The following is a 26,101-nucleotide window of genomic DNA, read 5'->3' as shown; positions in this document are numbered from 1 at the left end:
AAGACGGCACACGGTTTGAAATTTGTTGTTGATGCGGTGATGTTATCAGTAGTCTTTCGCAGGTTTGACGTTTTGAGAGTTGTTCTGTTGTGTTGCGAATGTAGTTGAAATGATGAATGACGTGTAATTAATCCTGAAGAGTTGAGCAAACCTTTTACAGATTACTCAGAAGATCTGTAGGAAGGGACCCTTCAAATAATTTTGTTTCCTGCCCACCGCCTTGCTGGGAAAAAGTCAGCTGATGGCAGCAAGGCAAGCGTATGTTTTCGCTTCATCGAGTGTGCCTGCCCTGCCGCAACAAAACTACAATCTACGCAGCAAATTTCCTCCAATTGGGTTTTTAAATTTTGAAAAATGTATTGATTTTTTGATTTTATACGGAAGAGCACCTTTTTCTGAGTCACTATGATTTTTTTCAGATTTTTAGAAATTTGTTCTGATTCCTAAAATCAATTTCAAAGAGATTTTTTGAAATCACCTTTTGACAGGTGGGCAACTGTTTGACAGCTCCGCCCAGTACAAACTGCGACGAGGGGTGATTCGACAAATCGCTCCCATACAAACTTCAAATTGATTTTTAAATAGGTTCCCGGGCTCCAAAATTCATGAAAATTTGGATTTCGGCTAAGTTTGACATGCAGATTCTAAATATCGAATTATCTCAACACCGCTAAAGAAGCCAATTGACTCTCAGGGCCACTCTTGCGTTATCTCTCCGGCTCCGGCCCATCAGCCGGCGTGCGCACTCGGAAATGCCTATCCAAAACAAAACTGGGCGACCTGGGTGGCACAGCGTGAAAAGGCATAGGAACGTGTATCGAAGAAGTGGTGGGTTCGATTTTCGTTGGCTCACTTTCCCTATAATGTTTCTTTAAGTTTTGATAACTAGGTATTATGATAAAAATCGACAAACTCAATTGTAGAAAGGGAGAGTTCCAGTTGGACCGTTTCGTACGTTACGAAAACTAAGATTAGCCAACCATCAAATCGCAGTGCCCTCCCTCTCTATACCATAAGCTAAGCTCCCTTCGATAATCGGTTCCGGGGTGAATGTTTGTTTATCGATTGCTTACGCCCTACGCAAAACTTTTGTTTATCTCATCGACAACAACGAACGGTCCTACCCTTTGGCTGACTCTTCTGTCTTTTTTCTCTCCATGTTTTTGCATTGCAGACTACTTATGTCACTGCCAGGCCACACGCAGCGGCTGCTGGTGTTACTGTTCGGCACCTTTCGGGTGATAGCCAGCAATTCGGAACGGGCCGGTACCGGAATGACCAGCGAGGCGCTCGGGGTGTCGGTGGCGCCAAGCTTTTTCCAGTCGTGCGTCAGCGATGGCAAAACGGCCCGGATGGAGGATGTGCTGCGGTTTAAGGTGAGTGTTTGCCTGTATGTCTGTAGTTATAATTCTTTATTGTTGTGTTGGGTCGCTTTTGGTGTGCCCCCGTGTGTGGTGCATCTCTATTTCTCTAGGCTATACTCTTTTAAAATCTATTCAGTGGCTGAGTTTCTCTTACTCGACGAAGTGTTTTCCGGTTGTTCAGCATTTATTGACAAGCAAGTCGCATTGCATACTCTGGTTTTGCTGAAACAAACGACTATTCCAATATTTTTAACTTAACTTTATTGTTAGCAAGTATTGAACTCATTACCGCGGGTCCACGAAGTGTTTATTGCGAAACCGGAGAACACATTCCTGTCCATAATGCCCAACAACGCGTTTCGATGAATGCGTGTAACTCGACCTCATCGAGATGTTGCCTACTCGAGTGTAGTCGTTCGACCAACCTACGTCACGGTGTGTCTGGTAGAACAAAATTAATTTAAAAAAATCGGTATCGCTAAAACACCCACCAAACGAAAGCTGAAGGTCCCCTCTTTCATTTGAGACTAAAAGGAGAAAGTTCTATCGGCGGGTCTAGAACAATTTTTTTTTTCAAATATTACTATCTTTGAGACTTGTGTTTTTTTTTTCTTTTTTCAACCTTGAGTGTATCCAAATAGGCTTGTATGAGGTCACCCATTAGTAACGTGTCCTTTTAAAAGAGTAAACGGGTTAAATCAAAACTTAAAAATTTCCCTTACAAAATATTGCTTAGACATAAAGTGCAAAAAAAAATATTTAAGGCAGTTGAATAGAATTTCAGCAGTATCTGGGCATATGTACACATAAACTTCGCCTTTTATACATGTGGAAGTAGTTTATTTTTATTTTTTATTGACAGTGTCTCATGATTTATCAGATCGAAGTAGGCCAAGTAATGTCAACAAAAATAGAACACATCAAAGTAGCTCGGATAACGGGGCACAACATTTGGAAGGGAATCCATTTCGGAAAATTAAAAGTTTTTTGATGATGCAATTTAAATCGTTCAAAAGCATGAATAAAACGATCTAGAACTCCACACCAATTTTATCAATATGAAGGTCTGTCTTATATCCTTGTATGCCGTGGCTCGGATAGAATTATCACATGCCGGTATTTGTTCAATTTGTTCACCTTTATGGTACCTAAGACTTAAACATTTTTAGTTAATTTAGACTATTGCAGTTAGGTATAGCTCCTTAATTTTAAAGAAACAACTACGACAAGAACCCCCTAAGTGACGAGGAAAACCAAACCAAAGAGTACGTTTTGTGTTTGAAGAAGTGTTTTTCCGCCACAATTGTCATCGAAAGCAGTTAAAATTCACTGTTTTAGATTTGTTTAGTAAAATTGTCTAATAACGGGTAATTAGACATAAAAATATTAGTAACAGTATATCTTTGTGAACAGGTAGCCTTACTTAACTGACAAAAATAGAATAATAAATGCCAAGGTTGCAATCATTCATTTGCAAAGATTTACATTCATTTGCTATTATCTCAGTTCAGAAGCATGCTATCGAAAAACAATGTATGGATATATTGAACCTTGTAGTTTTATCTGAAAGTTTGCCGAATAACATTGGGGTCGCAAACGTATACCAAAGTCGTGAGCGAGCTGTGAAGGCAACTTTCCACAGCGTGAATAATTTACATTCACCGCGTGGAGAGTTGCCTTCACAGCTCGCTCACAATTTTGGTATACGTTTGCGACCCCAATGTTATTCAGCAAACTTTCAGATAAAACTACAAGGTTAAATTCATCCATACATTGTTTTTCGATAGCATGCTTCTGAACTAAGATAATAGCAAATGAATGTACATCTTTGCAAATAAATGGTCGCAACCTTAATTAATGCTACATGTCTACAGGTTGCACAATATATATGTAGTAATAACAATGTGCTAATCTGTCGGTTATCAATAGTTTGATCTTCTGCTAGTTTTTTTATCTGTATTAACGAGATTTTTAGCCCTTGGCTAGTTCATCTCGGGACCCATGCTCTATTTCCTTCCGAAGGAAGAACTTACATTTTGCGAGTTTGTCGGGAGTGGGATTCGATCCCAGGTCCTCGGCGTGATAGTCAAGTATTCTAACCATCACACCAGGTCCGTTCCACATCTTCTGCTAGCATCATGGCATTATAGACGAATTAGCAACTTTTCATTCAATTCTACAGCTTTATTGACATATACACATGTTTTACATTAAAGTACATATGTCTGAGCACATACATATTAATCAGCGCTACTACCGATGACGCAGAAAGAAATTGCTCGTTGCAGTTGTGTTCAAGATGCTACAGGAACATGATCTAAGGCAAGCAGCTTGTTTACACTAAAGCTGAAGTACATTGAAACTTGTTGAACATCATTCAGACTTCTCATAAAGTTGCTGCGGTTGCTGAATATTTGCGGGCAAAACCCAGAGATCAGGCTAATTAGATGAAGCTCTCAAATATTCATGAACTACCATCCAGATGGAAACCGGCGTCAACGAGTGACCAGTACAGTAAACCGATTTTGTTCATCGATGATTTGTTTTTGATAACGAAAAGTGCCCATAAAGCCACAGCTGCAAAGGCATGAGCACCCAGCACAACCATGCTGAGGATGACGGGTTCGATTCCCGGTCAGTCCAGGACCTTTTCGTGAAGGAAATTTCCTCGACTTAAATGAGCACGCAGTATTTTCGTGCAAGTCACACGCTATACACATGCAAAATAGTAATTGGCAAAAGAAGTTTTTAGTTAAAAACTGTGAAAGTGCTTGTAGGAAAAAAATAAGAAAATTTTAAACAAATCGAACAATTTCATTTATTCTTATTACTTCTCCTACAGTGCTCATAGAACAAGCTAAGTAGCAGGCTTTGTCCCTGTAGGGACGTTACGCCAAGAAGAAGAAGAAGACGACGAAAGAAAACATGTGTCTTGAGTACCAGACGCACATTGAAGTTGAGTAGCTCTTTGAGGTGAATATATGACGAAGTCACACCCCGAAATTTCAAGAGCACAAATCTGAAGAACCAAATGACGGTATGTGCTGTAAAGTTGGTGGATCGGTGACCTGCTGGTACCAGTCAAATAGGTCAAATATGAGACCCTAAAGACGTATACGCATCTGTCATAGGATGCAAACACATTATTGGAATTTGAAGGAACAGCATATAACTCGATTTTATACTCATTGTTCCAGTACTTTCACCACACAAAACTGTCATCTGCTGGATTACCCATTCACATGGGACTATTATGCTTTTATGGGTAAAATAATAAACATAATATAAAAAATATATCGTCGGAAAGTCATGCTTGCAATGGATAAACAGTGTTTTGCCATAAATGTGTTCTTCGAAAAAAATGAAAAAATATCATATTTTTTCAAAAAAAAAATTGTTCTAGACCCGCCGATAGAACTTTCTCATTTAAGTCTCAAATGAAAGGGGGGACCCTTAGCTTTCGTTTGGTGGGTATCTAAGCGATACCGATTTTTTTAAATTAATGTTGTCCACCAGACACACCGTGACGTACGTATCCCGGTCTATCTAATTACAAAAAGGTTACCGCGCCGCGTTGCTGCTGCAACCAAGAATAACCGAAGGTGTGACCAAAGTGACACCTCGTTGTCGTCGTAAATAGTCGTCTTGCAGTTACTTATTTGTTATTGAATTGAAATCGCTCTTCGCTGGTCGAGCTGAACGAATGCAAACCTATTCAGGTGTGGTGGAGACTAGTATTATATCTAGTTATCTATACAATAACTCAAAGTTAGGTTTCACAAGGCACTTGGCCATCAATCTTGTTGAACATCTTTGCAGCATTGGTGGCATGAATTATGGCTACACGCAAGGCTACACGCGTAATACACATCGTAGCACGAAGATTGATATTCTGAATTATACAGCATAACTGCATAGTATCCGACTCATATTAAGCTTCGATAGAAACTTCTTAACAAGCGATTATCAGATCTTGATCAATTGTTACAAAGATCAATTACAAATTCTTCTTGAGATACAAAGAACCCTCATAATTTCCTGACGAACTGGCGAATCAACATAACACCTGGTCAGAAATCTTAGCAATCATTCAAGAAATTTTGAAAGATCTTCGGATCCTGGTCAAAGGCATACAGAAAAACGTATAGTTAGAAGGCACAGAATGTTGCTAATTGACAAGTTGAGTGAGAGATGAATTTGTGAAAAAAAAAATCGCTTTCTGGTGGGATTAGAACCCACGACTCCGTATTCGCTAAACCGGCGCTTTAATCAACTAAGCCACAGAATAGGTAATGATTCTGCGGAATAGAAAGCTCAACTAAACCCGAGCCCACATCATGAACATTCCTTTTTTTCACAAATCATCTCTCTTTTCGGCTTAGATGTCTTAGTGCGAGAGTAAGTATCGGCTTCATATAAAAACAATTCGCTCTCACTTGTAGTTATTAAGCACAAACGCGGGTGTGTTGTGGATTGGCATCTAAAAAGCCGAAAATAGAGATGGTTTGTGAAAAAAGGAGTTTCCATGGTGTGGGCTCGGGTTCAGTTTGGCTTTCTATTCCGCAAAATCGTTACCTATTCTGTGGCTGAGTTGGTTAAAGCGCCGGTCTAGCGAATACGGAGTTGTGGGTTCGAATCCCAATTTGTCAATTCGCAACATTCCGTGACTTCTAACTACAAGTTTTCCTGTATGTTTATGACATGCCAGAAAATTTGGTAAATTTGTTAAGGACAACATATATCAGTGTACGCTGATAAAGGCCTTTCCAGGATTTTCCCTAGCTTGTTACGACCAAGAATGAATCAGTTTTATAGATTAAATCAAACTTTTTCAATGCAACATCGATCAAGCAGGGATCTTACCGGTAATAAGCCAAGGGAGCCACAGGGAATCTGTCAAACAACTGTATATCGATCTTGCTAGGAATTCACCTGAGATCTGCTGTTTCCACGGGATGTAGTTATGTATTATTATCAATAAATCGAACATAGACGAATTGTTTCATAACTTTCAAATTTGTTTTCTTAAACAGAAGAAGAATCACGATGAGTAGTGTGCGGTAGTTCGGCAGCAGCAAAGTTTCGCGCGCTCGCTCTGCTAGATTTTTGCGATTTTTTTTTCCTCTTCCCTCTGCGGGGCTCCGACGACGGGACGCCAAGCAGTCAGTAGTGTGCGGTAGTTCGGCAGCAGCAAAGTTTCGCGCGCTCGCTTTGCTAGATTTTTGCGATTTTCTTTCCCCTTCTCTCTGCGGGGCTCCGACGACGGGATGCCAAGCAGTCAGTAGTGTGCGGTAGTTCGGCAGCAGCAAAGTTTCGCGCGCTCGCTTTGCTAGATTTTTGCGATTTTCTTTCCCCTTCTCTCTGCGGGGCTCCGACGACGGGATGCCAAGCAGTCAGTAGTGTGCGGTAGTTCGGCAGCAGCAAAGTTTCGCGCGCTCGCTTTGCTAGATTTTTGCGATTTTTTTTCCTCTTCCCTCTGCGGGGCTCCGAAGACGGGACGAGTGTGCGCGCGCCGTGGTTCGAGTCGGTTCCGAATTTTTCGCTTCCCTTCGGCGCTAGTTTCCAATACACTTTTAGTTGATAATAAATATTTTCTTTCATTTTTTGCATTTACACAAAAGAGTGAAAAATGTTACTTCGGGTTCGCCGGTCGAGAAAAAATCCGGCGCCGACAAGTGAGTCGCGTCCAGTGTATTTCTATGTGGAATAGACTAAAAGTTTGTGCTCCCTAGTGGAGTGGAGACGCGCGATAGAATTTTCTTTTTGGCTAGTTCTTGCGTCGAAAAGTGGTCGGTTGTTAACGGCGGTTTGTGTATATTGATCCATTGTCAAATCATATCACCAACCATAGGTGACTCCCGGACTGACAATGTACCTTACCCTACTAACAAAAAAATCCTTCCTGAGACAAACGTGGGGATGCAGCGATTCGCGGTCTTTATAACAACGTTTGTCTTACTAACATTCCCTTCCATCCTCGATGACCGTAAGGACGTGGCCGGCGCCGTTATTGACCTTATTAAAGTTGAGAGCTCTCGACCTGTGTACATTGAGAATAGTAAGCTAGTCCCAAGCCCTATTCATTGGTTCCTTGTGCAATTTCGATTGCTCTGGTCAATCACGGAGTAGCAACTACGAATTGTGCGGTCATCTATGCTCATGCTCATGCTCATGCTCAACAGAAGAAGAATCACGACAGGACTCTAGAACGGTGCCGACGATTACGATAAGATGCTGCAAATTTCACGTGGACGTGGATTAACCCGGAAGTTAAAACCTATCTTAAAACTCCGCTACACGAATTCCTGCAGAAATTCCGTCTGGGTTTCTTTCTGTAACTTCTTTAGAAATACCTCCTGCACTGGAATGCCTCTAAGGATTTTTGATATTTTTCCCGGAAAGGTATACTTTTGAATTTCTTCCAGCATTTTTTCCAAGATTCCTGAATTCCAATTGGTTTCTCCTGGAGTTCACGGGAATGCTACAGAATTTCTTTCCGCTATTGCTCTCAGAGCCCCTCGTGGGATTTTACCGGAGTCCGTCCTGCGTTCTGCTCAAAGAAATGTTTGTAGGTTTTTTACCAGAATTTATTCCGAATTCTCTATAAAAATTTCAATCGGAATAAATCGTAGAAGTTGTCGCGGAATTTCTCCTAGAATTTCTCTCGGGATTCCTCTTGGAGATTTTGCGTTGTTCTTTTCGGCTTTCCAATTGGGACTTCTCTTGGGAGATCTTCTGCGAATTTTTCTTACTAGGGTTCCTCCAAGAATTTCTTAAAAAGTTTTCACGAATTTTCTGCAAGAGTTCCTCCCGAGATTTCTTTCGAAGTTTTTCCTGTAATTTATTCAAGAAATTTCTGTGATTTTTCTATAGTTCCTACCTGTTTTCTACAGGAGTTTCTGCAGGGATATTTCTTAGAGGTTCTCGCGGAATTGACTTTGAAGTTTTACCAGAGTTTTTACGCGGAGTTTCTCCTGGAACTTCTCTCAGAAGTTTCCATCCGGTGTTGGTCCTGGGATGTCTCTCAGAGTTTTTCCGAATTTATCCAGGACTTTCTCCTAAGAACTCTGGAAGCATATAGGAAAACCTCTGGAAGAAATATCGGGAGGTATTCTAACAAGTGGGAGGGGGGCTTCGTGGCCGAGCAGTTAGCGGCGTCAGTCGTTTAGGTGTCTCGTAAGCCTCGGAGTGTGGGTTCGATCCCGCTCCAGTTGGCGAAAACTTTTCGTCGAATGGAAAATTATCCACTGGGCCACTGAGTGTTATAAGTGTTGTCCGTTGTCAAATGTTTCTAATGTTCAGTCTGTAGAGGCCGCAAGGTCGAAGACGGTGTGATTGTCTTTTTTTTTAACAGCTATCTCGTGAAAAACTCCTGCGGAAATCCAGGAAGGAATCCTTGTAGAAATCCCAGGAACAACTATCAGAAAATTTGAAAGATGTTTACTTAATTTTTGGGGATATAGGATATTGTCGGCAGTTTTGTTGTCTTCGTGAAGGGGGTTTTTGTGGGCCGAATTGCCTGAAATTTTGTCATACAACTCAGCTTGGTTGGAAAGGACTTGAGGCCAACTCTGAAACCAACATTGAAACCTGAAAACCCCCCATGACGAAGAGAACAAAACTGCCGAAAATACGTAAGTTCCCCTATTTGCACAGTTTTTTAAACGTATGCATTTTTGGAAAGATGTGGGTTATTTTTAAATTATATACATTAAAAAATCCCCTGGAAAACTCAGGTAATTTTATTTTGGATTATGAGTATAGTAGGAGTAAGAAAACAGAAATTGTGATAATTGTATATGTATGCAACATTTATTAGGAGATAAGCAAAAGAGAAATGTAAATCGTTTCTTCTTGTGTAAACATTTTCAGCTATATGGGGCTTATAGTTGTAAGTAGTAACGTAGTATTTCCCAAACAGTTGAATTCTTCTCACTTGTGATACAAAGCGTTCCTCTAGTTTTCACTTTGTTCTCTTGAAATTCCATTCAGAACAAACAAATCTTCGCTTGAGATAAGATTCTAGCTCTGGAGTTTCAAAAGCAAGATTGCAAGTGTCAGCCAGATTTCGCCAGATTTCATATCTGTAAGTTTATCAGCCCTTTGCTTAAGAGAGGCGTCAGAACTGAAGGATAAGGGCCGAAATACACATTATTGTCATACTTTATTGGATTTGTCTTGAGATATAGTCGAACTTTTACGAAATATTTGCCGTCTTTTGAGACTGAAACAAGTGAAAAATACCGAAACCTTTGCGCGGTATCTTGTTCGTATACGAAAATAACACTGGTGGCTCCAGAGAGGATGAGAACACCCCAGGTAATAATTTAATGCTGTACAAATGTTTTACCAAACATTTCAAAGTAGTCTTCATTTGTACAAAAGCTGAGCACAAGAGGTAAAATTCTTTATTGAGTTCCCAAACATCTAATTTTTGATGATTTTTTTTCTACCTTTAGCTGATTTGAGGTTCATTAAAAAGCTTATTTAAAACTTAATATGCGCTTAATCAGTAGTCAATCAAATTTATTCAATGTGTAAAAATACCTTCGTAAGCCTCTTTTTATCATTTGCTGCTTTGTCTCTCTCTCTTCTTGGCGTAACGTCCTCATTGGGACAAAGCCTGCTTCTCAGCTTAGTGTTCTATGAGCACTTCCACAGTTATTAACTGAGAGCTTCCTCTGCCAATGACCATTTTGCATGCGTATATCGTGTGGCAGGCACGAAGATACTCTATGCCCAAGGAAGTCAAGGAAATTTCCTTTACGAAAAGATCCTGGACCGACCGGGAATCGAACCCGTCACCCTCAGCATGGTCATGCTGAATACCCGTGCGTTTACCGCCTCGGCTATATGGGCCTTGTATTTCCAGAATAGATGTAAAACTGGGAATTAACTCGGACGTTCTGATTTATAGTCACTGACCTTTAGCACCTACACCACACACACAATTATATACATAGCCGAGAGCATTACTTGTTGTGTCTGAATAATCAAGAACATAGGTTGAACTAAATAATGATTGGATGAAGAAGTGATGTGCACCATACGAAAATTTGTTTGGATCAGCTGTCAAAAATTATTTGATTAAAGGTTGAACAACAGATGATTAATTCTGCATGTTGGTGTGTGTTATAAAGCATATGTTATAAATATTACACAGATGAGTAATATTTTTATTTAGCTGGTGACATTTTAATCCCCTTATGATATCGCACGTCGGAATAAAGAAACTACAATGCCCGTATAAGGCACGTCTGGACAGTTGTTAGCCGGTACGGTTGACCTATAGAAACGCTGGTTCGAACACGTTGGAAACCCTTTTAGAGTATAGGTTGAGTAAAGGCTACCACAAATACCTTGGCATGAACCGCCAAGAGTTCGACGTATTACCATCGTCAACATTGAAGTTTCATCATTTCAGGATATAAAAACAGTCATCCATAACATGAAATCAAACAGAGCCGACTCGTGTGGCTCTGTTTGATTTCATGCTACGGATGACTGTTTTTACCTCCTCAAAGGTTACCTCCCTCGTAGTATTTGTATAACTGATCGTGTCGTTCAACGGAATCCTCGAGATCGTTGCAGAAGTGTTTAAGGGCGTTTCAAGATCAGAACGTCTCAGGGTCCTTTCAGAGGGTTTTGGAGAGCTCGTTGACTTGTTTCAGGGGGTTTATGGACGGTTAGGGGCGTTTCGGAGGCGCTGCAGAGGTTTTCGGAGGATCTCAGTGGGATTTATGGCGTTTTAAGTGTTCTGGGGCGTTCAGCCCCCATCACGGGGTTTCGGGTGCATATCAGGGACGTTTTGAGGGGTTTCAGGGGCGTTGCAAGGAGCTTCAGATGGTCTCAAGGGTGCTTTTCGGTGAGTTTCAATAAAATTCAGGGGCATCGAAGATGGTTCCAGAGTCTTTTATATTTATTTTTATTAACGTGTATTTTAACTTAAAGCTAATTCTACACTTAGCTTTAGAGTCGATTTTGGAAGGTTTCTATGGATTTCTGGAGGTTTCAGGTAAAAAACTCCGTGTAGAAAGTCTCATGAGTTTCCAAAGGCGCTATAGAGGGGTTTAGCAGCGATGCAGAGGGTTTCCGACGGTCTGAGGTCCGTTTCAGGGGCTTTTTAGGTAGTTTCAAGGCGTTTCAGAGCAGGGATGGAACACGCACTTGCAAAGAGTTACACTCACTTGCAGGGATAGGGTGCGACTCAAAACTCTTTGCGTGCCGCACACGAGACAGCACAACAAACCAGAAGGAGACGAATACGTGCAATCGGTTGTGTGTTGCACGCTTACTTTGCCGCGCGCTGGAGCTCTCCTGTCTCTCACGCTCTGTCGTATGCACTCTCTCGGTGTTTGTCTCCGTGCTTTGCACTTGGCTTGATACTACGCATGATTGGGAAAATTTCGAATCAAACGACCCATCACTTGTCAACCCTTTACAAGCTTAACAACTTTACCTAAAACACAAACTCTTCAATTAATTTATTAAGTGATTTTTTCTGTTTGGTGACAAGCACTGTGCAATACTCCCTGCACCGTAGAGCTAGTGCTGCGATTTGTCTCTCGCACAATTACGAAAGCTCTCACTCATACGTCTCTGTCTCTCGGCAAAACGGGAGCACTTGAGATTGTGTGAAGCACACACTTTTTTCGCACTTTTTTATCCTTCATGCCTCTTGGAAGGCGTTCCAGAGGGGTTTCAATTACTATTCAATTTATTTCAACCCAGGGAGTTTCATGGCATTGCTAAGGCATTACAAGAGCGTTAAAATGGAGATAAGAAGGCTTTAAATGGTGTTTCAGATCGTTTGAGGACATAACGATAGTTTCAGAGGAGATTGCAGTGGATTTCAAGTGCTCTGAAGTCCCCCCAAACGCCCTTGAAACCCCCTGTAGTCCTTTAAAATCTCGGTAAAGGCCCCTAAATACCTCTGGACCTGGAGCTGGAACTTCCATGAATGGGCTTTAAGACCATGAAACCCCTCTGAAAACCTGGAAATCTGGAAGCCCCTGAAACACCCTGAAGTCCCCATTGGAGCGCCTCTGAAGTTTATGCACCCCCAGCGCATGGGGTATTTACATACAACAGTAGCAGATAATGTGGACGAGGGATATGAATGTATACGTGTTCAAGGACAGGTTCTTTCGTCTTACGAACCAATTTAATTGAACAAGTTGTACCAACGGCGGTGAGTATTCATGCTCACCGCTGCAGAAGTGGAGTACATCAAACATACATTGAAAGCGCAGATGGAATTGGCAAGATCGAGGTATACATCGCGAAGAAGTTCTGTTGGGTTGAATGCATCGCACGCGAGTCAAAGTCAGACCCCTTGTATCGGCCCTAAATACCAATGCTGCAGAATTTCTCAGTACAAGCAAGTGAGTCGTTCAAAAAGTTCGTCATGTTCCTGAAATTAAGATGCTCGTGGATCTCCGAAATTTTACAGAAGTCAATATTACTGAGCGGTTGAGTGCTCTTGCGAAACGATTGCGGCACTATGGAGAATAATCGAAGCGGAAGGAACAAAATCGGATGTTCAACGTAAACGAACATGACAAGGGGCTGTCCATAAACTACGTAGACTCTTGGGGGGGGGGGGGGGGGGGGGGGGGGGGGGGTTTGGCGAAAGTCTACGCTCCATACAAATTTCGAAAATTTTGTATGACCAAAAGTCTACGAGGGGGGAGGGGGGTCAGAGATGGCCGAAAAAAAGTCTACGTAGTTTATGGACAGCCCCCAACTGAATCCGAAACGATAAGCCTGACTTTGAGAAGACCTTCCGGAGATTGAGGATAGCACACAGTTCTGGGTTAATTTCTAGGGGAATTCTGTTCAGCACATTTTTGGTATAAAAACTGTGATGTGATTGACGATAAATAAACTTACATCACTGCAAAAACCATACCCTACTAAACCTAAATAGTTGTCATTAAAAAGTTTCCTGCTTGACATGCAACAAGGGTGACATTTAAAACATCAGCGGGGTAAACCGAAATCCATTAAAGATCATATTGAACGATGATGCCAGTTGATTCCGAAAATAGTTGCACACCCTCTCCGAAGAGTTTGGATCGAATTTATGGATGCCGTCATCAGCTAATCACCAGTTCCTCAAATTGCACATACAATCCATAAAATCCGACACCAATCAGTTGTGAATTGAATCCAATTAAAAGAGAGAAAAAAAAACCTAACAGAAAATAGCTCCTTTCCCTGCCCAATTCAAGACAGTTCATCTATGATTATGAATTTCAACACCGAAGGCTATCAATTATCGCTTCGCTACCTTAGGTAGGTGTTGCACCGATTTGGCGAGTGGAAATTGTATGCATCAGGGAATTACAGCGGCCACCTTTCCGCACAAGTGCCAATCATACGGCCGCGGTCGTCGTCGTCGGCAGCATCGATCATGCCTCAGCCAAATGTAACGCTTTCGATTTGGGATGGTAGTGCGCTCCGCTAGCATATCCATCACAATGATTACAATCGAAAAAAAATAGTAATCAAAAGTAGCATGTTTTCGTTTTTTTTTAGATTGCGGTGGATTTTGAATGGAGCTTTGAGCTTACCATTCAAGTGAAGGTAAGTGAGATTTAATTGATGTTTGAAAGAAGTAGTATCCCAATCAGTACGAGGTCTACAAACCCAGTTTTGAAATTGATTAAATTTTGGAGGTCAGGGTTTTTAATCTGACAAATTCGAGAATTAGCTTCTGTGGAAAACTGATGTTTTGTGGCTTCTCAGTCTTGACAAAATCAAAACGTTGTTATTTTGTCAAGACTGAGGAGAAGCCATAAAACATCAGTTTCCAACTACAGTCGAGCATACCAATGATATCTGTGGAACACTTCCGATTTTCTCTACCTGGTCATCAGTTTATTGACTGTGCAAGGTTTGCGATCTTCCTAATCTTTCACAACCTAAGCCCTAAGACACATTAGCATCCCAGAGCAAATTCTCGGCCTTATTGAAGCACAGTACGAGGCATTCCCATGCAGAGCGCTGCACAACGGTGTCTTGTCTGACTCATTCCGGTCGTTGCTCTAACGGACTCGGATACTTGGATATCGGCAAACGGCAGCTCCTAATGATCCCTTAAGCGGACTGGAAAAGGGACAAAAACCACACATCAAGAGCCTCGAGCTTAACTTTCTTCAATGAATGCAGTAGAAAAGTGAAATCAGCACCAAATCAATCTGTTCGATTTGGTAGAATAGAACACAGTTAGGCGCTGTAAGTGCAGCTGTCCATTGTAATCGCTCACCTAAGTGCCCTGGTCGAAAACAGGTATCAATAGGTCGGCTCCAGAGGCACGTTCTCCTTCATTTGGGAAATTTGTGTCGGTCAACAACAGAGCTGAGCGAGTATAAATAATATACATTGGTTCTCTATGCAGTTTTGCTTATATGTACTGGTCAATGGCCACTATGGATTGTACAATTATCTATCTACACTTATGCTTATGTTTTCTTTACTGCAGGATGATGGAGGACCATGCATAATTATTAAACTAAATTGATCTCATTCGTACAATAGAAATTAAAATATAAAGATCTTTAGAGCTAGTTTCGTTGCATCATTGGCCCACAGCTGATTCAACCCAAATCGAAAGATCGCTTCATCCATCTAATAAAGGGCATTTAATAACTAACGATTGGAAATATCGCATAACGAACGATCACCGCGTCTTACGAGCAATCTAGATTTATAAGACTATTATTTTTTCCGAATTAGCTAACCAACCAACCAGCCAACCAGTTCAGCTCAGCTGACCGACTAGGCCAAATTTTCGTAATAAAAACTAAACCAGCGCAACGCAGCGTGCTGAGCTGCCCACTAAAAACCCTCGGCCATTCACACAGTCGCATTCAGCATTCAGTCCCAGAGAGAGAGAGCCAGCCAGTCGCGGGACGTAATTGATTCCGGAAACTGCAAATCGTAACTCGGCGGGGCCGGGCCGGGCCGGGCCAAGCCAAGTCGAAGAGAATGCACCACACGGACGATACGGTCCGTCCCGCGCGCGAATTACCTAGGGTATCGCGCTACTTGGGCGGTGGTTTTCTTCGTCTGTTATTTTCGTCTGTTTTCCACTGTAACTCGGTCAATTTTGAACCGATTGACTTGAAATTTTGTACACGGGTAGATACTATACCTACAGTGTCGGACAAAATAATAAGACCAGCGGTCCTATTTCATACAAAATGGCCAAGTTTGACAATATGGTACTCGGTTTCTAGTCAAGCGATTTGGCTGAAACTTTGACAGCCGACTTGGAATTACGGGAATTTTGATTCAAATTAAATTGATTGAGTTCTGTTCACTACTTCCAAATTTATAGATATACGGTGCGACAAAATTCTAACACCAGATTTTCATGATCGTTATTTGTGGTCAATTCATTAAAAATATCTCCATGTTTAAATGGCATCCTTAATTTTAGTACTTGTTTATCAATCATCAAGTATCAGATACTCTCAAATATCCTTTGATAATGGTAATCTGAAAGTGGTCCTATTATATTGTCGTTTCGTATATCTGTAACTTTTGATGTAGTGAACAGAACTCAATCAATTAAATACAAATCAAAATTCACGTAACTCCATGGCGGCTGTCAAAATTTCAGCCAAATTGGTTCACTAGAAACCGAGCATCAGTTCGTCAAACTTGTCCATTTTGTATGAAAAATGGCTGGTGGTCTTATTGTTTTGTCCGACACTGTATCTCACCGCATTCCAAGAATTGTGTCAATTGGTTCAAGATTGACTGAGTTATAGTGGAAAACAGACGAATATAGAAGCCACCGCCCAAGTAGCGCGATTCCCTATACGTTCGTTCGGATCGGATGGGAGCGCATAAAAAATGGGCATTGTTTCACTCTCGTTTAGACACCGAAGGGGGCACCGACACGGGGTTTGTTCGTCGGCGCGGCGGCATTACTGACACACAGCCATGTGGAAATGTTATGTGTGTTTTGGCAGGCGCAGGGGGAAGGAACGGTTCGGTAATGGTATCGAGGGGGGTAAGGAGAGCGAGAAAATGCTTAAATTATGTGAGCAAAAACGGTGGCGTACGGTTATGGCTAGTTGAGTTCGGTGAATGACTTACTTTCTGGAAATTGTAGACAAATTTACATTACATCGAAGGAGTGCGAAGAACTATGAGTAGTATTAATGTGCAGCTAAGGTTGCCCATTAGTAGGTTGCATTACTATTCATTAGTTATAATTATAGACCATTTAAGCTAACTAGTACTAACGCTCGAAACGTGATATTGATTTGATTACTATGAGAGTTAAAAGAAACTTGGTTGATTAAGGCCTATAAGTGTTCACCGCTGATACATACCAGGTTTCACTGGCGGTCAGGAGCACAGATTTCACATCTGAGTTGAATATTCGGATTTTAATGTGTCGACTTACCTGATATCTGTTGTTCCAGATGTTTTTATTAGGATATTGGAAACTTCCAACATTTTTCACTGCTGCCCAGCTTTCGTAAGGCTGGAAGATAAGGCATGTATACATGTAACGATTTAATCTGGTTTTAATTGGCCAAGAAAGAAAAAAAATGCAAAAGTGCTCAAACTATTATCCGCATTGAGGCGAAATCGGGTATTGGAGGGTTAACTAAGCCACAGAACAAGTTATGATTATGTGGAAAGCAAAGTCAAACTAAGCTCGCTGCGCAATCCTAACTGGGCTCATATTTCACAACTTTATTTCCAATTAGATGTGAATCCTCTTTGGAGCCACCATCTCCCTCTTTTTCTTTGACGTATACGTCCAAAAGCAAAAGTTGAAATAATTCTGATCAGTGCATCAAAAGCTAACCGATGATGAACTAGTTGATTATAGGTTTTTTCCGCTGTAGGCGTTAGAAATGCCAAACTACTGTATCTCGATAATTAGATCACATAGAAGAATGTCATCTTCGGTAAAGTTGACCAGTACATCAAGAGAAATCCTATAATGAACTAGACGATTCTGGGTGTATCCGACAGGTGACGCTAGTGAGTCTTAAACATTTTAAATGCTGGTCCTTGAAGAAATTAAGAAGAAATTTGTCTGAGGCAAAGTTAGCCAAGACTTTAAAAACTATCCGATGATAAACTAGTTGATTCTAGGTCCGATAACGAAACTATCCGATAACTAACTATTTTATTTTAGGTTCATCTGGTAGAAGGCGCTTGTGACTCTAAAAATTCTAAACTTCTGTATTTTGAGAACCAGAAATCATAGAAGAAACTCATCTTCGGAAAAGTTGGTCAGAAAATCTAAAGCTATCCTGAACTAGTTGATTCTTTCAGATGAGTGGCTAAATAAGTTTTTGGAGGCATTCCTTCCGGTATATTTCGACGTTCATACTTGGGACGGTGAAGAAAGGTGACGATTTCATGCCACATTGACAAACCAACACATTTTACCAATTTTTTTTCGCAAAAAAAAATACATTTCTCCTAATTCGGAACATCCGTGCTATCACGGTGTGCCTGGTGGAGAACATTAATTTAAAAAAATCGGTATCGCTAAGACACCCACCAAGCGAAAGCTAAGGGTCCCCCCTTTCATTTGAGACTTAAAGGAGAAAGTTCTATCGGCGGGTCTAGAGCATTTTTTTTTTGAAAAAAATATGATATTTTTTTCATTTTTTTCGAAGAACACATTTATGACAAAACACTGTTTTTCCATTGCAAGCATGATTTTCCGACGATATTTTTTTTATATTATGTTTATAATTCTTCACATAAAAGCACAATAGTCCCATGTGATTGGGAAATCCAGTAGATGACAGTTTTGTGTTTATGGACAGTGTGGTGAAAGTACTAGAACAGTGAGTATAAAATCGAGTTATATGCTGTTCCTTTGAATTCCAATCTAGATTCCAATAATGTGTTTGCATCCTATGACAGATGCGTATACGTCTTTAGGGTCTCGTATTTGACTGGCACCAGCAGGTCACCAATCGACCACCTTTACAGCATATACCGTCATTTGGTTCTTCAGATTTGTGCTCTTGAAATTTCGGGGTGTGACTTCGTCATATATTCTTCTCAAACAGCTTTTCAACTTCAATGCGCGTCTGGTACTCAACACACATGGTTTCTTTCGTCTTCTTCTTCTTCTTCTTCTTGGCGAAACGTCCCTACAGGGACAAAGCATGCTTCTTAGCTTGTTCTATGAGCACTGTAGGAGATGTAATAAGAATAAATGAAATTGTTTGATTTGTTTGAAATTTTCTTATTTTATCTCCTACAAGCACTTTCACAGTTTTTAGCTTAAAACTTCTTTTGCCAATTACTGTTTTGCATGTGTATAGCGTGTGATTTGCACGAAAATACTGCATGCTCATTTAAGTCGAGGAAATTTCCTTCACGAGAAGGTCCTGGACTGACCGGGAATCGAACCCATCATCCTCAGCATGGTTGAGCTGAGTACTCACGCCTTTGCAGCTGTGACTTTATGGTCACTTTTCGTTATCAAAAACAAATCATCGGTGAACAAAATCGGTTTACTGTTTTGGTCACTCGTTGACGCCGGTTTCCATCTGGATGGTAGTTCATGAATATTTGAGAGCTTCATCTGATCAGCCTGATCTCTGGGTTTTGCCCGCAAATATTCAGCAATCTCTGCAGGTTTATGAGAAGTCTGAATGATGTTCAACAAGTTTCAATGTACTTCAGCTTTAGTGCAAACAAGCTGATTGCGTCTGGTCATCTTCCAGTAGCATCTAGAACACAACTGCAACGAGCAATTTCTTTCTGCGTCATCGGTAGTATTGCTAGATCTGCCACGTTTGCCCTTTATGAGAAGTTGTAGTTCTTACAGAACTACATATTTCACAAACAAGGGCCGCAACTCCATGTAGAAGGTTTCAAATAATATGTAAGCTCATACAGAGTAAATCTAATGAGTATATTCGCCACCATTGAATGAGATAAATTTAAATGAGCAAGTCCGAACTTTTTTGTGGGGTATTACTAACTGCTATCTCTGATATCTTTCAGAAAAAGGTTTTCATAATATCAACAACCTGCAAGTAGAAACAAGAACAAGCTAGACATTTTCAATCCGTTCTGAATAATATGTATGTGCTCAGACATATGTACTTTAATGTAAAGCATGTGTATATGTCAATAAAGCTGTAGAATTGAATGAAAAGTTGCTAACTCGTCTATAATGCCATGATGCTAGCAGAAGATGTGGAGCGGACCAGGTGTGATGGTTAGAACACTTGACTATCACGCCGAGGACCTGGGATCGAGTCCCACTCCAGACAAACTCGCAAAATGTGGGTCGCGTGGGTCCCGAGATGAAGAACTAGCCAAGGGTTAAAAATCTCGTTAATACATATTAAAAATATAGCAAAAGATCAAACTATTGATAACCGACAGATTAGCACATTGTTCTTACTACATATATCGTTAGACATGTAGCATTAATTATTCTGTTTTTGTCAGTTGAGTAAGGCTACCTGTTCACAAAGATATACTGTTACTAATATTTTTTATGTCTAATTACCGGTTATTAGACAATTTTACTAAACAAAGCTAAAACAGTGAATATTAACTGCTTTCGATGATAGTTGTGGCGGAAAAACACTTCTTTAAACACAAAACGTACTCTTTGGTTTGGTTTTCCTCGTCACTTAGGGGGTTCTTGTCGTAGTTGTTTCTTTAAAAGTAAGGAGCCATACGATTTAAATTGCATCATCAAAAAACTTTCAGTTTTCCGAAATGGATTACCTTCCAAATGTTGTGCCCCGTTATCCGAACTACTTTGATGTATGTTTTATTTTTGTTGACGTTACTCGGCCTACTTTGATCGTAAAACTGTTAAATCATAAGACACTGTCAATAAAAAATATGAAAATTGCAGCCGCAATAACTACTTCCACATAAAAGGCGAAGTTTATTTGTATATATGCCCAGATACTGCTGAAATTCTATTTAACTGCCTTAAATTTTTTTTTTGCACTTTATGTCTAAGCAATTGATTTGACCCGTTTACTCTTTTAAAATGACACGTTACTAATAAGCGACCTCATACAAGCCCATTTGGCTACACTCAAGGTTGAAAAAAGAAAAAACACAAGCCTCAAAGATAGTAATATTTGAAAAAAAAAAGTTCTAGATAGAACTTTCTCCTTTTAGTCTCAAATGAAAGAGGGGATCTTCAGCTTTCGTTTGGTGGGTGTTTTAGCGATACCGAATTTTTTAAATTAATTTTGTTCTACTAGACACACCGTGGCTATGCTTCAGAGTGAAAAATTGTACCCCTGGAAGTGCCTTGTAGTTTGACATACGTTTTATCATCCATGATTATGCACATGAAATTTTTGCTCAAAACATCGTCGTACAGTTTCCAAGCCCGAGTTTTCACATAATCCGCCAGAATTTGACTGCGTTTTGGACATTTCTGTTTTGGGTAGGTCTTCAGGGAATTACGCGCCTTGGCGCGCTGAACCATACCAACAGTCGTTCCACACTTTTTTGCGCAATCTCTGATGGATACCTCCTATTTTCCTTTAACGATTTTGCAAATTTTGCTGTCCATATTTCACTTGGACGCATATGTTTTTTTGCCGCGTCCGGGTGAGTCTTTAAGTGTGTTATCCATACCCGGGCAGAAAAGAATAACAAAACAATTGCAAGTTTTACCATTTAAAAAGAATTACTGAATGGTAAAATGTGTCATTGGTTTGTTTGAAATAAGTGACAAAAGGGCAAAAATAATAACTGACATTGTTCTATAAAATAACTTAAGAATGTCAAATTTTGACATTACAATACAAACAAAAAGAACAAAAAAAAAATCAAGGTTGGGAATTGCAAAATATACGATTATTGAGTTGTTGAAAACAGAACAATATCAAAATTAGTTATTCGCCTGTCACAAAAAAAAATATCAAAGGTTACCATTATAATAATCAAAATTCAAACTTTGTCCTTATGTTGTTCTTAATAAGTGCCAAAACTGCGATGGTTCATCAAACTCGTAAGAGGTCAACAATATCTCATCAATTGCAAAATTTGTTATGATAGCAAAATAATACATTCAGTAGTTATTCTTCCAAATTTGATAAATGACATGCGAATGGCATATTTTGATATGATATCATATTATGCTATTGACATGTTGTTTCAAGCTCTTCATGAAGAACTCATGAATGACAAAATAAGTTATGACAATAAAATTTGTTATTCTTTTGTTTTTGGTTTGCCATTCACCTCTACCCGGTTACCGAATCATTTGATAGCATTTTGCTCTCAACTTTTGCTAAATAATTTTCTTAGCGATAATCATTTTTCATTGCAGTACCTAATCACAATCGATTTTCGCTTTCTTCCCGTAAACCCTCGCATTGTTAAGCTGGAGCAAAAACTTTAACTTTTAATGAAGGTTATCGTTTGTTTACAACGTTAGCAACACATAGACACATAGCAGTTGTCAAAATAAGGCTCCTCCTCTCTTCTTCTTGGCGTAACGTCCTCACTGAGACAAAGCCTGCTTCTCAGCTTTGTTCTATGAGCACTTCCACAGTTATTAACTGAGAGCTTCCTCTGCCAATGACCATTTTGCATGTGTATATCGTGTGGCAGGCACGAAGATACTCTATGCCCAAGGAAGTCAAGGAAATTTCCTTTACGAAAAGATCCTGGACCGACCGGGAATCGAACCCGTCACCCTCAGCATGGTCATGCTGAATACCCGTGCGTTTACCGCCTCGGCTATATGGGTCAAAATAAGGCATAGTCTTTTTAATACAGAGCCTCAAAGGTGTACTCATAATTAACGATACAGTCCTTATTAGTCTCCGGAGTTCTTCCTATATTTATATGGTTATATTGTATGGCTTTATGCGTAAAATTGTAGCCGTATAGTCGCCATTTTGAATTTTTATCCTTCGGACATCTGGTTTCTGATAAAAATAGCTGATTTCAGTTCTCTGGATGTCGGGTATCGTTCTCTAGTTTACCTCCCCTTTCTGAAAATACCCATGCTGCATGGCTTTAGTGCTATGTCCTAGCCGCGTAACCGCCTTTTTTGAATTCCTGTCCGCTATATTGGATTATTGAGGTGCGTTGGACATCGATAATGATTTTTAAAACCTTGAGATAAAAAAGTATATTTTTGTTGTATTTTTTCTTCTCTTATCTATTCTCGATTAGAAAAATATATCAAGTTTATATCCCATTGTGTTTTGATGTTATAAAATGTTTAAAAACTCATTTTAAAAAATAATAAACCTTTCGCATCTGGTGAACTTTGTAGTGAAATCTAGAGTTGAATAGTAATAAAGAAGTAATAAAGTTGCCTGAAATGTCTGGAGGAATTTAAGGTATAATTTCTAAATACACCTCTAGCTGAATTTGAAAATAAATTTTTGATGGAAATTCAAGATGAACAAATGAGTTGAATCGAATGAAAGAAAATAAGAAAACGCATTTAATTTGGAATTCATTTTTTGTTTGGCAAAAGTGTTCGAGTAGCCTCCTCCCTCCTCACCTTTCCTTCTTCTCCTCTCCTTCCCTTATTCTTCTTCTCCCCTCTTCTCCTGCTCATCTTCTCCTACCCCCATCTCCTCCTCCCCCTCCACTTTCTCTGCCTCCTGCTCTCATCTTTCTTTTTCTCCTTTTCCATCTCTTCTGCCTCCTCCTCGTTCTCTTTTCCTCCTCCGGATTCTACGGAAAGGTTAGTCAAACTGCACTCGTCGCGCAACCCAAACTGGGTCCGTTTTCAGAACTATCTCCAACTCCAATAAGATGTCAATCCTCTTTGGAGCCACCATCTTCCTATTCCTATTTAGCCGGATTAGAACTCCTACCATAGTTTGCACCTTTGCACTTCATACATATGCATCCTTTCCTTCATATACTTTGATAATCTGGCCTCTTAGGGGCCATTCTTTAAATACGTCACGTTCCTAGAAAGAAGGGGGGATTGTGAAAGCGTGACAAGCAATGTATTAAGTATGGGAAAAACCCGTACGAAGGGAGAGGGAGGTAAAAAAATCCCAATATTAGTGTGGCGCCACCTGAAAGTTTCATATAAGCTCTCATCAAAACAGCTCTGAAATCCTCTGAACTACTACCTGAACTGAACTGCTCCATGCAATTCAGTGCAAACCCCTTAAAACGCCCTTGAGAGGCCCCTGAACCCTCTTGAAGCCCGCTGGAGCCTACTGAAGCGCCTCTCAAACGCCCTTAAAAGGTCTCAAAAACCCCCAGAAATCCCTCTTAAACGCCACTGAAACTACTTAAGACCGGAGAGCTTTCTTACATGTCATACAACTGTGAGATGTTCATCTAATTTAATTCGAATTAAATTCAGATTGTCAGAAGATGCAAACCATATGTCATAGTGGAATAGAGCTTAGTTCTACGCCCCATCAGGTAGTAGAGATAGTCCAGTGACTTCGTAGCTTGGTGGAATACATGCTCCCGTCTAGCGAATTGGAGTCGTGGGTTCGATTCCCACCGCAGCACGTAGATTTCTTTTCGCAATTTAAATCTCAATTTGTTCATCAAACATTGATCTTAAAGAAATGATAACAATAACCCTGGCGATAACCTACTCTATTGCATAGCCGTTTTTATTGTTTTTAATTCGCTTTGCGCCATATTTACACTTTTTACAATTTTTCTATAAAGTTTGAGTAGAAACGAAAAGTTTCAAACAACTTTTTCTGTTACTAGTCCATGGGGTTTCTGGTAAAAAATCAGGCAGTCATCAATCCAGTATAGAGTATACCATTGCGTAAGTTCAGAGCAGTCCAAGCGGAGAATTCATTTTTTTTCTCGAACCACATCACATCTACTGTATCTACCATAGATCTGCCAACCATTCACTTGCAAGGCAAGACCGTAAATCATCGCCACTATTCAGTGTTATTAATTTATTGCACAAAATTACACACGAGTGGGACGTTTGCACTTTTCGTCGTTCGGTTCTTTTTCTCTCCTTGATTAGTATTGAAAGTGAAAGTACGAATTTATGATGCTTTTAGAGTGGGGTTTCGTTAGTGGATACGAGAACTCGAGGCTATAGTGTAGTCATCAGATAAACAAAGAAATCGATATCGTTGGTCGTGATCCAACAACATTCTGCAACTTCAAGCGCCACAGTTTTTTTTTACCAATTTTTAGCTATTTTCATCCACTGTCCTATGTTAAATGGATTTATGACAGCATGTCGCCTTTCGTTACGTTTGGCTTATTAGTTAATGCGTGACCGAGCAAATCATGCCGCTAATAGACAACGGAAACACGGAACGGAACGCAACGAAAAATTATAGCCAAACAAAGCCGGAACATTCATTGATCGGAAGAAAGTATGGAAACTAACTATGGTTAACGTACGTACGTTAGGCAGGTACCAACAAACAGCTCGAACAACAAAGCTCACCTGGTCATGCAACAGCGTACTTAGAGCGTTATAGCGGTGTGCAGTGGGTAGCGCACCAATTACCGAATGATTATCGGATTCGTCGCCGTCGATTGCGACCGTTTTGACTTTAAGGGAAACTGGTAATTTTCTGTTGGTTGGCGATTTTGTTTTCTTACGTGCGCTTGTTTTCGTTGGCTTCACTTCGTTACCCACCGTTTTACATTGTAGCCGCGACAACTGCCACCAGGCGTGGTTTTTTTTCACAGAAAAAAAATGTACTTAACCGAAATTGCCTGTTCGATGAATAGAAAACAAGTTGCAGTTTGGCTTATTTCACACCCGATTTGAGTTTGCATTTCAGCGCGGAATTGGTTATGATTTTTTTCAATTATAAGGTTTCGAAAGACGGAAATCGCTGTAAGCCGCACAGTAGTGTGCTGCTACAGTTTCTGTTTTGTATGTCATAATTTGCTCGAATTGTGTTATGATCGATGATACATTCATGCCTAATATCAGTGTTAATCAATTTTTCCTTTTTTCTTCCGTTTTTTCTTCTCTTACCAATTTGCATCTTGATTTGCATTTTGAATCAAACAATCATCGTCCGTCGTGCAACCACAACAACCGCTTACCGCTGTATCGATGCAAAATTGTTTACTAACGCTCTGCACTCGACAACAATCACACTCTAATCAAAACATCATCAAACCGCTACAACAACAACACTGTTCACCTACAGGCGGAAGTGAATGTAAGTTACTGCTTGCGTCGAATCGCTTAACATTCCCGTTACACTTGTTCAATAGTTGGACGTTTTATTGCTAGTTTGTTGCAGTTTTTTCCTGGTTTGTTTATGTATTTTGGGTTTCATAATGTTGCAGCATTTTTTGTTATTTGTATTATTATAGGGATTTTCAGCTCTAGGCTACTTCATCTCTTGACATTTTTTTTTTTGAGAAATGGTCCATTCTCTGTCAGTTGCAAATCAGTATGACAAAATAAGAAGTTGTCATGATATTGATTTACACGTTTCGAACAAATGCATGCCATCTGTTGATCGTGCTGAGTCTTTAATTATTGTCTTTTAGCGTTTGTTATTTTCAATGGTTTTTCGACAATTTCCATTCATATTGAATCTGTTCCTTGTCGCATGATTGTTACTATACGATTTAAAAATATTGTGTATGGGTATTTTCTTCCAAAGTTTGAAAGCAGTTCGTTTGTTTTTCTACGGGATAAAATGTATGTTTTAGTTTTCTAAATTTTAGTTATTTTTTGTCCCTCGCTTTTGTCTTCATTGTTTCGCTGTTAATTTGAAAAGCAAGCTTCGTTTTTCAAGCATGGG

The 26,101-nt window shown here is 40.0% G+C and overlaps 1 protein-coding gene across 7 annotated transcripts in view; it reads left to right on the top strand.

Annotated features, from left to right (window-relative positions):
- The window catches only part of LOC109428958 (uncharacterized), a gene marked incomplete at its 3' end in the record, with an annotated part of 164,704 nt that overhangs the window by 128,817 nt on the left and 9,786 nt on the right, over positions 1-26,101 (top strand). For 6 of the 7 annotated variants that reach the window (XM_062855282.1, XM_062855278.1, XM_062855279.1 and 3 more), the window contains 2 exon segments: positions 1,175-1,376; positions 25,496-25,507. In XM_062855282.1, the coding sequence (XP_062711266.1) occupies positions 1,175-1,376; positions 25,496-25,507 (214 nt within the window). 7 annotated transcript variants of the gene reach the window in all.

The sequence above is a fragment of the Aedes albopictus genome, chromosome 3 (assembly GCF_035046485.1).
Source record: "Aedes albopictus strain Foshan chromosome 3, AalbF5, whole genome shotgun sequence".
Lineage (NCBI taxonomy): Eukaryota > Metazoa > Arthropoda > Insecta > Diptera > Culicidae > Aedes > Aedes albopictus.
This window is presented reverse-complemented; position numbering and strand designations above follow the sequence as displayed.